The sequence below is a fragment of the Amblyomma americanum genome, chromosome 5 (genome assembly GCF_052857255.1).
Source record: "Amblyomma americanum isolate KBUSLIRL-KWMA chromosome 5, ASM5285725v1, whole genome shotgun sequence".
In the NCBI taxonomy this organism is placed as follows: Eukaryota; Metazoa; Arthropoda; class Arachnida; order Ixodida; family Ixodidae; genus Amblyomma; species Amblyomma americanum.
The window spans coordinates 183,180,673-183,196,031 of NC_135501.1; the positions used below are offsets into that span (position 1 = coordinate 183,180,673).

General features: G+C 45.9%; 1 protein-coding gene across 1 annotated transcript in view; it reads left to right on the plus strand.

Annotated features, from left to right (window-relative positions):
• LOC144135390 (uncharacterized) overlaps positions 1 to 13,029 on the plus strand; it is a 30,444-nt gene extending 17,415 nt beyond the window's left edge. Inside the window, exons 4-6 of the mRNA XM_077668056.1 lie at positions 814 to 943; positions 2,103 to 2,203; positions 11,169 to 13,029. Coding sequence (XP_077524182.1) covers positions 814 to 943; positions 2,103 to 2,203; positions 11,169 to 11,317 — 380 coding nt within the window. The 3' untranslated portion in view covers positions 11,318 to 13,029. The remainder of the gene's footprint in view (positions 1 to 813; positions 944 to 2,102; positions 2,204 to 11,168) is intronic.
• The last annotated feature ends 2,330 nt before the right edge of the window (positions 13,030 to 15,359 follow it).

Sequence of the window (15,359 nt, forward strand, 5' to 3'; positions counted from 1 at the left end):
ATCATCACTACTGAATCTAAAGCACATGTTCTGCAATTGCTTCAATGCGTTTACTTTCATTCACTTCAAACAAAAATGTCGCTCAAGAAAAAGAGGCAGGAAAGAATAATGATCAAGAATATCTTTCTTCAGAAGGTACGGCAGGCAATTTCTCATTTAGGTCAGCTGCAAAAAAAAAAACTTAATGGAGAAGCATCGAGTTTTCAGGCCTCTTCCTGTCCAACGCATTTTTATTCCAGGCACAAGACCAAGATGAATTTTTATATATTGGTGACAGCAGAGAAATAAAAACGTCTTAAGTAACTTAGAACAAATTTAATGCGTATTTTGCCTGTCAGGCAGTGTCGCACGTAAGCGCGGTCGTTGCCAAAAGAACACATGTCAAGTCGTATGTAACCGCAATAGCTGCTTGGGTGTGCTGTAGGCGTCTTGTGAGGACCATGTAGTCTGCAGTTTGGAGACGGTGAAACGAAAGGCATGCAATCCTAAATGTTAAGAAATGGGCATGGAAAAGTACGAAACCAAAGCTTCCCACACCTTTCACCTGTCATTATTTTTTTGTCTTTATGCGCCACTTAAAGAAATAAAATATACGCCAACTGGCCCAACGGCGCCCTCAGCTCAGAAACTGTTCTATGAACCACCTACACCTTCGCCACTGTGACAAAGGTTCATAATACTTCTGTTGCGACGCTGGCCGACTGTGACCGTGACTCAGTAAAATGGCATGTGTACTTTTGAGGCGGGGCTGTGTCGTGCTTCTTATGGTCTATTAAAAGCACCTATGTTGTGTGTTCTTGCTTCCTCTCGTAGAGTACCTCAAGCATGCACCATGTCTCAACACCAATGGCGCACGTCTGCACCAGTGCATGCGAAACTTGACCCTGGTGCTGGACCAGAGCGTCGAGGCACCCCAGAAGAGCCGCCTGGCACTTTCTTGCTGGTAATTTCGTATTCAGTGGATTTAAAGCATGATGGCAAATAACAGTTTTCTACCGCGTGGAGATACAAAGTTAAAGCTAGTCCTGCCATTAGATTCCTTGATCTCCAAGAAGGAGAACGTCCCCAATTCCCTCTGTAGGCCTCTAAGGGTCACGCTTAACGGATCGGCAAGGACGAAGTGCGTTAGAAAAGACTTTAGTTTCAGATGTCAACATATGAGAAGAAATAAGAGGTCAAATGATGTTTTTGTTCACCAACGACTACACGGCTTGTCGTCCGACGAAACAGGCGCTTGGGCCATAGTCTGTTTTGAAATGCCGATGCAATGCATTAATTAGACAGTGGGAAAAAGAACCGGCAGGAAAGACGGTGGTGAAGGGCACAAATGTGTGTCCGAGTGATTTATAGGCAGGACAGCTTTGCAAATGAGCGCAATCTCACCTTCACGTGATGCGTTGCTTTGCATTTCGCAACAAAAGCATCTCCTGGCGCATAGCCACAAGACGCGCAGCAAGGTTATTTTATTTCGGCTACGTAGTCTAGGTGGCTAGCACAACTGTGATGAAACTTAGGTGCTTGCATTTCTGTTTTCGTAATATTTTGTTGCTCCATACATGTGAAACACATGAATAATTGGAGTTGATATATGTTTCAGTTACATACGGCATAGTATTGCATTTAATGCAGAACAATCTGATTCCCTGTTATCTAAAGATTGAACATACATTTAACACCGGTTAGCGAAGCTTCTTACATTTTCTAATGACAGTAGTTCTCCGACAGTTTTCTAAGTGCGCAAAAGAAATCCGGGCGACGAGGCTGCTGTGTTGTTCTTAAAAGGCCTTTAGAATTCTTACAACAGTCTTGCCGAGTATTTGCAGATCCTAAAGGTATACTGTAGAGAGTGACTTTTAGAGTGCTTTACTTCGCGCCGTTGTCTGGCTATGAAATTATTGTACTAGAATGTCGCAGTCTTATTTCGGTGCATATTTGGCTAGTTCTTAAAAGAGCAATGTTATGGCTAGTGCACTCGAAAAGTAGCATTCGTTGGCACTGAGAACTTGCTCTAGTGGGAGAGAATTGAGAGAGAACAAAACATCACCCTATTCACGTTGTCTGTCATGCTTTCTGTCTTACTTTTTTTTTTCCTTGCAACGCAGCTCGTTCAACACGTACAGGACATGCATGATTGATTCTGTGAAAGGAGCTTGTGGAAGTTCGACCACGGGATACGTGGACAAGCTGATCACCGGATACGCCGGTGAGCTAATCGCGACGACTCCTGACTTTTGTATTGTTACTTAGGCATCATGGCATTGTCACAGACCTTAATTCTCGATGTCCAGGCGTTGTATTTCGCCTGCCTTCACTAAAGTGATAATTCCTTCTCATTGTTTTCACCTAATGGGGCGACCTGCACTGATGTGACAGCACTTTTCGTCTTCTCATTGTGCGTGTCTATGTATCTGTCTTTACGTGTGGTTTGCAAATGTCCTTCCGGCCGACCAGAGCTGGTATTTGGCTAGGCAATTGCTGTTAACTTTTTCCACTCACTGTCAAAGATAGCCCGACGTTCCGGCCGCGATTTTGTACCTCAGCGCTTGAGGAATCTCGGCGCTTCATTGCACACGGCAGCTTACCAGGACCCGAGCGGCACGAATAATGTGTCCCGCAATCAAAGCACCCGAAGGTGAAAAAGCGCTTCGGGGTGAACGATCACATCACGCAATGAAGAATGTGCTTTTGGCTTCCGGGCGTTCCGGCACGCAGCCCTCCCTGTGAGGATCCGCTGTGCCTCTACCCACACCGTCACCGAAGGCCGCGATCGAAGGCTGCCGTGAAGCCGAAGTAACCCTCACGCCGCGCGAACGCTGCGAACGAGGCGTATAAAACCAACAAGACATGCCAGTTTTTCTTAACAATTCCATTCTGAAGACAGCCAGACAGACAGCCAAGCGAGAGGTAACAAGCCAGCTACAGAGCTAGCCAGCAAGCCGCACCCACTTTTGGCGCTGCTATCCTGAGGTGTTCTGATTCGGGCGCTATTGACCCAGACTGCACGCTCGTCCAGCAAGGGGTGCACCTGGCCACGCCGGCCAGCGACGGCACAAGCGCAATCGCGACTGTCGATCCACTTTCACCTTGGAAACAAGAGCTACAGCGCACGTGGCCATCGCCCTCCTCTGCACGCGACCCACATTAGCTGCTCGACCTCTGCGAAGCCCCGATCACCGAGCCGCTGAGTCCGTTTTTCACTACCGCGCCAGAGACGTCCAGGAAGTGTCCCTGGCGGGACTTCTGCTAAAGCCGTGAAAAATATCATTCCAAAAGGACATGGACATGCCTGCGCCTGACGAGGTGTTGGAGGAAGGGGAAGGCGGTAACACGCCGACCTACATATATGTAAGTGGGCCTCTCCTAAACCGACGGCCAACGGCCCTAGCTATTATGCAGTGTTACACACACCCCTTACCCCCTTTCCCGCCCGACCTTCCTTCGTGATGCCAATGGCCAGCCGGTTAGATTAGTTTGCCCTTGACCCAGTCGCAGCATTCGGTCGTTATTTGCTTTGCGCGAAGCCTATAAGCGGGTCTACGGTCCAAGATCTTCTAAAGGATCTTGGCGTCTGGCTCACGGCATCCTACAGCGTGAGAACTAGCGTGATAACAGGTCTGGTTGTGCGGTGTGCGCGTTCGTTCCAAGTGCAGGTCTTTGCGTCTAGACCTCCCGGCCGTACGCTTGCAAAAAGTACAGAAGCAGTGACCTTCTCGACACCTGTGCGTCGACCCATTTAACGTGATCGGGACGCGCGGCTGTGTAGTAGCGACTGGTTTGCATACGCGCAATCGGCAGCCGCTCTCCAGAGACCGCGATATTATCTTCCTGATAGGAGCCGTGCAAGGTGCTGGTTTTTCGCGAGATAAATTCTTGCTTTTTGGCCAAATCGTGGAGCGCTTAACTAGAGACAGATGGGTTTCACTCGTTTCCAGCAGAGTCCGTGTACGGCTGTGGTGTTCACGAGTCACGAACCTTTAAGGCAAAAAAAAACGCAGAAAAGCAGACCCTAGATAGAAAGAGCATGCCCTTTTCTGATACAAGACCAGTTGGCGGTCCTTCGCTAAGTGATGGTGCGCTGGACGCTTTCCTGCTGGTCGGATGCTCTCTTTGTGCCCAGGTAAACAGAACTTTGTTAACTATACGTTAGTCACGTTCACGGTTGGTTAGTGTTCCTAATTAAAATTAGCTTGCTCGGTTCTGCGAAGATAGAGCCGCGAATAGAATAATATAGACCACGCTGCCGCAATCAGTCTCTCGTGTCGCGTTGCATGACGGGAATTCAATGTTTGCTGCTTTTGCGCGGAAGGGCAGAAGCAAATGTTACTTGTCTGTGCATGAGGCATCCATTACGTTTCACGAGGTAAAGAGTCGGAAGACTTTGAACACCGAAGCGTGGTCTATACTGTCCGCGACTATACCTTCGTTCGACACGCTGCCTAACTATATGGCTTAACTGTACTTAACTGTGCTGCCGACTCGTGAAAGGAACCCGGTTCTTCTCAGAAACCTAGCACCAGCGTAAAAATGAAGAAATCGAAGAATAAGAAGCGCACAAGAAACAAATTGGACGTTAGCTAGTTCTTTACTGCGGGGATAGATGCATATATAAAACACAATGCGAGGTGGTAAAAGATAACAGGCAACATGAGTGGGTGGCTAGTGCGCGGGCCCACAGCGCTAACAGTTACCCAAATAGGTCATTTCTTTGATACAAGTAATTGAGTGCTGATCCAGTTATAACCTCGCGTTGTAATTAAAAACGCTTCCGAAATCTCTCTACTTAGCTTTGTACTTCACTTTCTGCAGACCAAAGTGGGGTGAGACTTAGTTTACGTTCTCGACATTTTTTTGCCAAGTTTACACTGCACTGCATAGCAAGACGATATCTCTATCAGCGTTCCTTGTATGTCACTCTGGCCTCATGAGTGGCGGCAGGATGTAGAAAACAATTTTAAAAACCGCCGAAACTGAGATCGTCAGACTTCAGCACTGCATTTTTCGTAGTTTACCAAGAAAATCTGCGGGAACGTTCTATGTATGTTTTCTCGTGTGCTCAACTCAACCTAGTCAGCCCCATCAGTGGTTTCTTTCTGTCTAGTGGCGCTTTTGTACATAATTCACGCGCGGTGTAGCTACAAATGACAGAAGGAGAGCAAATAATTTGTCTTTTGATAGCTGCGGTTAAAAAAAATTTCGGCCAGTGCTGCACTGTACGACCACTGCTGCCCCGAATCGTCCTTTTGCTGCACTTTCGCGTTAGCCCCTAGCGCACGCACGAAGCAACGGGCGCTAGCTAGCATGCAGTGCATGGCCTCCAGATGTGATATTGGAGGTTGTGATGACCTAATGCGAAGAAGCGAAAGAATCAAGCGAGAACAGCAGAACTGTCACTTGCGACGCAAGCCCTGCATTATGTGCAAGCCTTTGTTTTTTAATATGTTGACATGTTTCGAGGTTTTCATTCAATGTTACAGCGGGCTCAGTGCTCCTGTAAATGAGCCAGAAGTGTTCAGCTGTACCCTCCAGACATTCAGCCGGTGAAGAGCGGTGTTGTATACACTTGTCCTGCTGAGATCTTACTTTTTGTTTAAGTTTGACGGATTGCAGTTCACAGTGAAAAGCTTGCTCCACCACAGTTCTAGCACTTTGCAAGGCTGCGTCCCCTTACAAAAATTTCTTTAGACCGTCTGTTCACAGACTGCTGTCAATAAAGTCTGTACAGCAGTCCATAGGAGATACAAATCCTATGGAAAATCTATAGACAAACTAGAGATTTATAGCTATACACTTTTAATAGCCGCCACGGTGGCTGAGTGGTTATGGCGCTCGGCTGCTGGCCCGAAAGACGCGGGTTTGATACCGGCTGCGGCGCTCAAATTTCGATGGAGGCGTAATTCTACAGGCCCGAGTACTGCGCGATGTCAGTGCACGTTAAAGAAGCCCAGGTGGTCGAAATTTCCGGAGCCCTTCCCTACGGCGTCTCTCATAGCCTGAGTCGCTTGGGACGTAAAACCCCGTAAACCGAACGTTTAGTAGACTTTTCTCTATGAACAGTCTATTGTCAATCTATTGTCTATGAATAGACAAAAGGAAATATTTGTAGGAAAGCAATAGAGTCGACAAGAAGTGTATAGGTGTAGAAGTGTACAGGCTTTTGTATAAGGGTCAGCAGTTATCCATAGTCTAGTAGGGCGGAAAGCGGGAACTAGTTCTCCGGCTTCAGAAGCTCAGAGCGACGACTCTTAACTACATCGAAAGCAGGAATGCTGCTTGGAAGGACGCATTCTAAACTTTCATTTGAATTTTACACCATAAAATATTATCGCATTGTAGAAAAGAGTTATGAACCTGCTGGGGAATCTTAAGGAAGACCTCTCGTACTTTTGTTCGCGCAATGTTAGCGTTAACTGCTTTTTCGTAGCTTTTCCCGTTTTACAGAGTGTGTTGCCTTTTGCATTGCTAGAGTAGCTATTCATTTAGTGAGAACAAAGTACCGAGAAAGAAATTTCGATAATATCTGTTATCTAGCGGCGTGTTCATACTCGTGAATATTCGTATGCCTTTCCCTTTAGTACGGCTCACAACTTGAGATCTGATGCAGTCGTAGCTATCCGTGCAACTACCGGCTTTTATAAGTACCTAACGGTGGCTGGAGCATAGCACACGGGAAGGCTTTGGTAAGCTACCGTTTATTCTCAGTATACCTTATGCTGGAATGAAGACCAAGAGTCATAAAGACATGAGTCATAAAGAAAGAATCATAAAAGACGCATTTTTAACATCTCAGTCAAAGGCTGGAATTAAAAAGATGCAGGAGATTCTTTAGCAAAATGCGTAGCTAAGGCATTATGAGGTGCAGAATTCGCCTTTTATAAACACGGTTTCAGGGTCCCAAGCGAAGGCAGGTGGCTGAGATTGCTTATTCGGCACACGACTTCTTTTACCTGTTTTTCCTGAGTGCCTCCGTGAGTGCCACAAGAGAAAGGTTATCTTTGCAAAATCAGTCATTAAGAGTCCCCCTGAAGAACTGGGCATAGTGGGAGTGTTAGGACGTCAGATTAGGCGTGGCTTGCATTCTATTTTTATATATCCTGTGTCGAGGGTCAAGCTGGTCAAAACTACGTAAGTCGCAGTCTTTTATTAGATCACATCGATAGATGTCACAGCAGCGAAAAAGCGCTCAGAGTGCTCTTGGTGTCGCCTTTAGGAAGCCATCTTTGTCACTGAACTTAAATTCCAAAGCTTAGGAAGAATAACACGCTGTAGGCGTAGCGTAGGTGTCATTAGAGGATGCTAGCCTGTTCAGAGGTCACTGTCGTTCTAAACGCATCATGAAAACTCACATTACACGGTCATACTTCCTGCTGGCTGCCTTGGGAACAGACATTTAAAAGGTCAGCACATAATGCAATAAGTGTTTCATAATAACTTAGTTTTATGTCTTCAAAACAACGCAATCTTACGGCTGTTGTGCACGCACATACCAAGTTTGTGCTGCACCAAGCCGGCACCAACGGTGAATTGTGATGTTTTTCAATAGTGTTCAGTAAACTTTCTCCATTCTGTATTCAAAGGCAGAAATAGAGAAAACCTGTAGTGAAGAACAAAGAGTCTGGACGCGAGACTGTGCCAACTTGGCCAGTTTCGTAAGCTTTATCGTCAAGCTTAAGTGAACAAACTGCAATACCACTCACTCAGTCAACAGGGTAACCATGCGGGCTATAGATAGTTGGTGCGGATCAAGCATAATGTAACCAGCAACGAAAAAGAAAACACAAGAAGTACGCAGGACAGCACTGTCGTGTGTACTTCTTGTGTTCCCCTTTTCGTTGCCGGTGACATTATGTTTGATTAACACAGTCACGGGCACTGAACGAAACTTTCGGTAGTTAGTGAGGCACAAAAGTAGTAGTGTCTTAGCGTAGTTAAAGAGAGTAGACAATCGAAAGCATGTGTTTAGCCTGTCTGCCTTATAGTTTTGCTTTTTTGCGTCGTAAGCACGTCTGGCTACGATATTAGACTCAAGCTAAGCTGATCTGATATGTTCGCTCCACAGATGGAAGTTAATGAAGACGACAGCGTGCAATGCACAGCCCGAGAGTGTGTTGGAGTCTAACACGAGGTGTGATCGGCTGCGGCGATGGCGTAGTGCTCTCATGAAGTGGGCAATGAAGCTGATCTGTTCGCGCCGCCACGGGTTCGAAACCCGGTCGAGGCAATATTTATTTTATTTCAGCATGGGCTGTTTCTAAGCTAGGTTTGACCAAGGTCACCTTCAAGCTCACCCTTCCATTGGCTACAGCTGGCGCGACGCTCCTCCGAAATGACCCGAACTTCCTCCCATTGGCTACAGATGTCGCGACGCTCCTCCAAAATAACCCGAGCTTGCCAGAGTTACTCCGAGGCTTCACACAAGATTCTTGGTTGGGATCGCGTTATGTAGTGCTTTCGCACTAAAACTCTCCAGAGGCAGAGGACCTTGAGATGTTCTTCAATTATCAAATAAAACGCGAACGAGGCAAATCCACCGGAAATAGCACAACGACGAAACCTCATTTGATTTATACTTAATACTAACGCATTCAACTTCCATGAGGCGAAGCTAGCTGCGTGGAAACATTAATGACCCCCTTCTCTGTTTCTCCTCCAGCAGGTGTTATTTTTGTGTTGTTTAAGCACTACAGCTGCGCTGTCCGAGATTAATTTGCCGCTGACCGTATATCACTGCAAACTACGACACTTTTCGCCTCAAAAGAAGAAGTGATAGTGCTCTTCCAGTGGCGTCTCTCCCGCTCTCTCCTGGCCGTTTATGACATGAGAGCTGCCACGCCATTTCATATACGGAGCTTGCCGATTAGATGACCTGTATGCACAGTGGAAATTCTCTGAAGCGCCGGCTGCAAAACTTACGCTGCACAATTTTGCCGTAATTTTCGGGCTATAGTCCGCATCCGGTGTATACTTCGCAGTTGCAAATTTCGGCTCAAAATTTTTTGTTTAATAAAAAGAAGGCTCTTCGTCTTTTCGGAGCCATCGCAACCGTTCTGCATGTGGAAGCCCAGACGTCACATGATGTGTTTATTATTTATTTACTTTATTGAGGTTTTGCGCATGTGCTCACAAATATCAAGCACTGGAAAGTAAGCACTCATCGCTACCTCGACCGCATTTGCTCGCATAGTGAAGTCGATAGCATATCGGAGCTTCTTTCGCTGTTATTTAGCATGGTAACTTCTCACAGGCAACCACTCGGGGCACGTTTCTTTTTTCTTCTTTAAAAGCCACCGGTAGGCTTCTCCAGCTCTGAGAAACGATATGAAAAAATAAAATCATGTATAGTCCGCACATATAGATAGTCCGCATGACGCCAAATTTCAGCTTTTAAACATGTATAATCATTATTATTTCAGTAGACATTATTTATATCATCATGACATTGTACAACAACATAAGCAAATACCTGCTGGGCCCATAGCCGAATCTAGTTTAGGCGTATATGTTAATAAGGGTCTAATTACTCAGCATGCATCCATGCGCCGCCATACGGCCACAAACGAAAGGTACGTCGCTTTCACAGAAACTTCGAAAGTGAAGAAAAATTCGTCCTATTCCGAGGTTCGTATCCCGGACCAGCGCCAATCCGGGGCAGTAGCTCTACCCGCTGAGTTGACCAAGACGAGATAATAGAGCGGGAGCGAATTCGTCACTAAGTCGGAGTGTGAACGGTGTTAGTCCAATGTTTTTTTTGGGAATTCCTCACGGCAGAGAATATTTGTAATAAGCGAGTAAATACTTACTTGCATATTTCCTCACCGGAATGACGTAATTCTCCTTGGCCAACAGATTACCGTGGCGCCTTTAGGTTACGATATGCCCGGACAATTTCATTACAGAAGCAATCACTCTCAAACATTTTTTTTTCTCATTTCCGGATATCTTGGCGGTGGGGGGAATCCCCTTCTGGCGCCGGAGGCACATTGCTCTATCGAAATCAGATAACCTGTCATGTACCGCAGCATCGAACTCCAACTACGCTGGCCTCCGAAGCCATTAAAGCGGTGAAGGTCAGCGACCAGTGACATAGCTTCGTCCTTCAACTCCTTCTCCACATACGACAGGTGGCGTCGTGAACTTTGTGTCCATGTCCCCCCGTATATGAACTTTGTGTCCATGTTTATTTTCCTTCGATGCACGCTCACCGCGTCGACATTTTTTCTACCGATATCTGGAACGATTGCCCCCGGACTTAGCAGAATACTAGTCACGTACGGTCGCTTGCGTGGGAAGCGATATCGAGGTTCCCAATTTTTTAGCGATGCTGTGCACTGGCTGCTTGCGAACTGACACGTGAGTTAGAGCGTGCATCGAATCAAATCTTGCTGAAGATCAGCTACTGCGTACCTTTCAACAATTGATCCTATTGGTTCTCGGCTTTGCACAGGCGCTTTGCCCTGCGTGTGAGAATAACGACGACGCAGCGATGATTTTTTCACGGTGATGTCTACGCCAAACATCAGTTTAGCACATCAATCAAAGTGTGAACTATGTCCGGAAAGAAATAGCGGAAGCATAACACGAGGCGACTCTTTTCCTTTCTGTGTTTCTTTTTCTTAATTTAGTTTGTTTCCGGATTTTTCCTCCTGTTTGTTGCCATAACCATTTGACTACATACCCACTTGGGCCATGTTTCTTCATTCTTTCTTTCCATGCTTACAGCATAGTCTACTGTTTTAATGTGGTTTTATTCACATACAAAGAAGAAGCGAGCAGCCCGTGCCTCTGGTAAAAGCCAACATTTCTTAGCACAAATCTGAACAGAGGGCGAGGGACAGGAAGAGGCTGTTGCTATTAACTCTGCATAGCGCGATCTCGGTTTGAGGCCGCAGTGGTCGCCTAGTGGTTTGAGCACCCGCCGCGCATGCGGGAGATGCGGGGTTCGATACCCAGTTCCGTCGGGTACCCACTGGTGACACAATGAGTACAAGCTTTCCCCTGCCTGGTGCTCGGATTCCTTAAGGTGGGATGCCTGGGAAATGGTCTGTGACACCACCTTTTGCAATGAAAACTACCTTGTGTCATGGCGCCCTTTAGCCAAAGCTGCCCTTGCGACATAAAAATCATCATCATCATCATCCTTTGACGGCATCAATCTTACCGCCTCGCCGCAGGTGACCTTCTGGACACCGTGTGCGCCAACTACAAGACTGGCTCTGACGCTTGCAAGACCCTCCCGCCTCTGCCAAAGTCGACCAAGACGGGCAGGTCAACTTCCTTGCTGTCGCCACTGGCCCGGATTGTGACCAGCCTCAACGGATGAGCCACTTTCGTGCTTGGGGACTCAAGACGTGATGTCTTGAGACCGCCGGGGCGATGCCAGAGGTTGCACGCCATTGTGGAAACACCACAGCACGGTGCATCTATTGTTTATCTAGGGAGACGAGCGGCATGTCTTCTGCAGAAAGGAAATATGTCTCAGGAACCTCTTTGAGTTCGTGATGCCCAAGCAGGAGCTGTAGATATACCTAGGCAGGATTTTTATTGTTGTAAGTGGTTTTGTTGTACAGCCTTTGTGAAAAGTATAGAACACTTTTGGGGGTTGTTTCTAAGCCTTGTAGGAGGCTTCTGTTGCATCCGTGAAAGTCGTAACCAGCGGAGAGGGGAGGATCAGAGGTCTTTTTTCCTTCAAGAGATTTCAAACACTAGGGACGCATAACAAGCCAGAGAGTGTGACTTCGAAGAAAACTCGTCAGGGCTCTAAATTTTTTACCAGGCTTGTTCGTATCCTACTTGAAGCAACCAAGAGATTCGTGTCGCATTTTGTAAGAGTTGCTTTCCTGAACCATACAGGTGCACTTCTTTCATTCGTCACTGGAGCCTGTAACGTCGGGCAACATAGCCAGTATGCAGTATATTTCTCCGGCTCCGATGTTAAAGGCAGTGATGACGGATGGCAAAAATGCAGATAAATGGATTGCGAAAACGATTAATTACAAAATGCAAGCTTTTGTTTCTGCGCACATGAGGCCATTCGAGAGAGTTTGTAACACTCTCACTGCGTGAAGGTCCTAGCCATTAACGCTGAAAAATTAGGCGCTGAACTCTTCGTAAGAATGTATATTTTCTGTGGGGTTGACTGTGACGTGCCACGTCCCCAATAACTTCACTTGGATTTGGTCAGTAGGCTTTAGGCTTGGTCCCGTCCTTGTAAGTTCAACATTACTCATGCGTACTCAATCTCAGTTTCGCATACATGTGGCAGTGTTGGCGCTGCAGCGGTCACCGTGTGGGAGGGAGGGTATGTTTTATGAAAACTTAACAGGTTAGAATGGTCTGCAATGGGCAAGTGCTTTGGCTTCTTTTGTGCTGAGTCATCACACTTGGGTGCGTAATGAGCTCCAGTCTGTCGCACATCGTCCTGCTGTGCGGCGAAATGTTTTCTGTAACCGGTATCTTATATGCTTACGCTGCTTGCAGTATTTAAAATGCTGTAACATTTTAGTCAGACAGGCTTAGTCCAGTGCTTAATCCTATAGCAAAGAAACTAAGCTCTGCAAAGCTCCTGCTCTTTAATACCTGCTATGTTTTGCAGCACCAAGGCTTCCCTTCAGCTGCTTTAGACACATCTTCTTTCTGTTTTGCAAGTTGAAGCAGTGAACATACCGGTATTTCTGGCAAAAGAAGAATGCATATAGCGTTCGTCCTCCCATTACAGCCTGCTCAATAGGCTGGAATTTTGTGAACTACCATTAAATTTATTGGCACCGACAAACACGTAAGTATTAAACACGGACTCTTAATATAATATTTCCATGTTCAAAATCTACCGACAAATTAAGTCAATAGTATAAACTTTTGTGCTATAAATAAAAGCTACCACGCCAAGAACCTCCTCATAATCGGCTTCTATAACTTCTGACGCCGAAGCAATGCGATACAGTTTTTTGTGTGAAATTTGGAAATAAAATGTTAAAACCTCACATTGACACGGGTCTTATTCCCTTCCTTGCGACTACAGTGTGCTTGCAAGGAGGTGGTTGCAATCTAGCCACCCCGAAAACATGAATTATTTTTTTCGTTTCGCGCGTTGTTAATGACAAGTGTTTTATTCTCAGCTTTGAAGCTTACAGCATGCAATTTCTCAAATTTTAAGCTTCAGTAGTTTGTCATCGTCGATTTCTACTAGCAACTTCTATAAACAGAGTGTAAATTATCCAGGCAGCCGAAACAATACAGACAGTGGACTAGTTCCAAGAAGCCCCGTGCTGTTTTATCTTGATTCTACTTCCATTTGTTAAAATGTCGTGGTAGCTGTTTATTTCATTCCCGTATCCCAGCAGTGTGCCACTGAGCCCTATAGCAAGCCAACACACCGCGAATAAGGTCCTAGAACTGTTTCATCGTCATCATCTTTGGCCTGACTACGCCCACTGCAGGCTAAAGGCCTCTCCCATATCTCTACAATTAGCCCTTTCCTGTGCCTGCTGCGGCCACCCTATCCCTACAAACTTCTTTATCTCATCCGCTTATCTAACCTTCTGCCGCCTCCTAATACGCTCCCCTCCCCTTGGAATCCAATCTGTTACTTTTAAGAACAGTGGTTATCTTGCCTTCGCAGTACAGGCCCTGCGCAAGCCCATTTCTTCGTCATGATTTGAACTAGTTTGTCATTAGCCCGTGCTTGATCCCTGACCCACTCTGCCCCCTCCCCCCCCCCCCCCCTTCCTGTCTCTTAACGTTGCACCTCTCATTTTTCTCTCCATAGCTCGTTGAGCGGTACTTAATGTAAGTTAAACCCTTTTCGTTGGTTTCCACGCTTCTTCCCCATAGGTGAGTACCGCTAAGATAAAGCTGTTATGTACTTTCTTCTGGCAGGATATTGGTAAACTGCCATTCATGATCTGAGAGGGCCGGGCAGATGCGCGCCACCCAATTCTTATTCCTCTAGCTATTTTCTAGCTATTTTCTAGCTATTTCCGGATAGCTATTTCTAGCTATCAGGATCTGCGATCACTACCTGCCCTAAATAGTTGCTTTCCCATCCCACTTCCAGTCCCTCTCTAACAATTTGAAACTGTTGTTCCCTTCCGTGACTGTTGAAAATTACTTCTGTTTTCTGCATATTAATTCTCAGATCCGCAGTACTGCTCTGCCTGTGTATTTTTTAGCTACTGCTTTTCTGTCTGAAACATGAATTTTGTTGACAGAGTTTCCTCTGATATCTTAATGAGGCAAGTTACCTGGGGATTACGATGGCCACCCTTACCCGTTGGCATGGCACGTTCTTGCTGAATATTCCATGATGACACTGCATTGCTGTTACGTGGCTGACGTGAGCATGTGCTTCGTACGCTAAAACTCTACTGCTGTGACGAATTTCAATCAGAGGCAAAGATGACGATTTTAAGAAGTAAAAAAAATAAAAGGGATGATTCCAAAGCTGCCCTGCTTCAGTTAAAATCAACAACGATTTCATCTCACCGACTCAAAATTTTTAATCCATGGACGAGCACAAGGCGCACAGGGCCTTCGCAACTTTAATCAAAAATATGTGGTTATCAATACAATTGAGCGCTTGGACATAACGAATTCAATGCGCAGAATGTGAAGTATGACAGATATGACATCCAAGTACTCCGCATGTCAAACAGCGTTCTCGAAGCATTCTGCGTCTAAGCTGACCATGTTTGTTTGCAAACTTTGTAAGCCCATCTTCTCATTAGCTCTCAAAACTCACATGCACCGCATGACTACTAACTGAAAATGTGTAAAAATAGTATCTTGATTCAGGTGCGCCATTCGCAAATTATCGCTTTCTCCTTCGGCACTTTTTAACCTCTAATAAATGACTGAAAGTACTTGCAACTTGATAAAATCACGCAATCACAACTGTTGTCATTTTTAAATGCTACTTATAATGATATGCGATACGGAGTGCTTACAAGCGTCAATAGGGCCCTCTCAGCCAACATTATCTCTGCTGCCAAAGACAGTTCTTTCATTTGAAAGCGAAACAGGCATTACACATCTATTTACGTATTGTTTTTGTATTGTCCTCAAGCCCGTGAAACTCCTCCTTTGGCCTGGTCAAGATCTACCTATAAACCGACAAACAATGTGACAAATTATTTTCGACAAGAAAAGGAAGGCGTTGTATTGCGTAAAGAAAAGCCAAGACGCTGCCACCCGAACAGCTGGCAACGAATTACGCTCCAAGAGAAGAAAAGCTTTCCTCGTGCTATAAATTCCCAATGCTTCCAGTTCACGTGCCAGGGGACCGGCAGAAACTGCTACCTTAAAGAAGCGAACAACACTGGCGGCTAGGCACGAATCGCAGTCCTTCCAGGAATAAACTCTTGCTC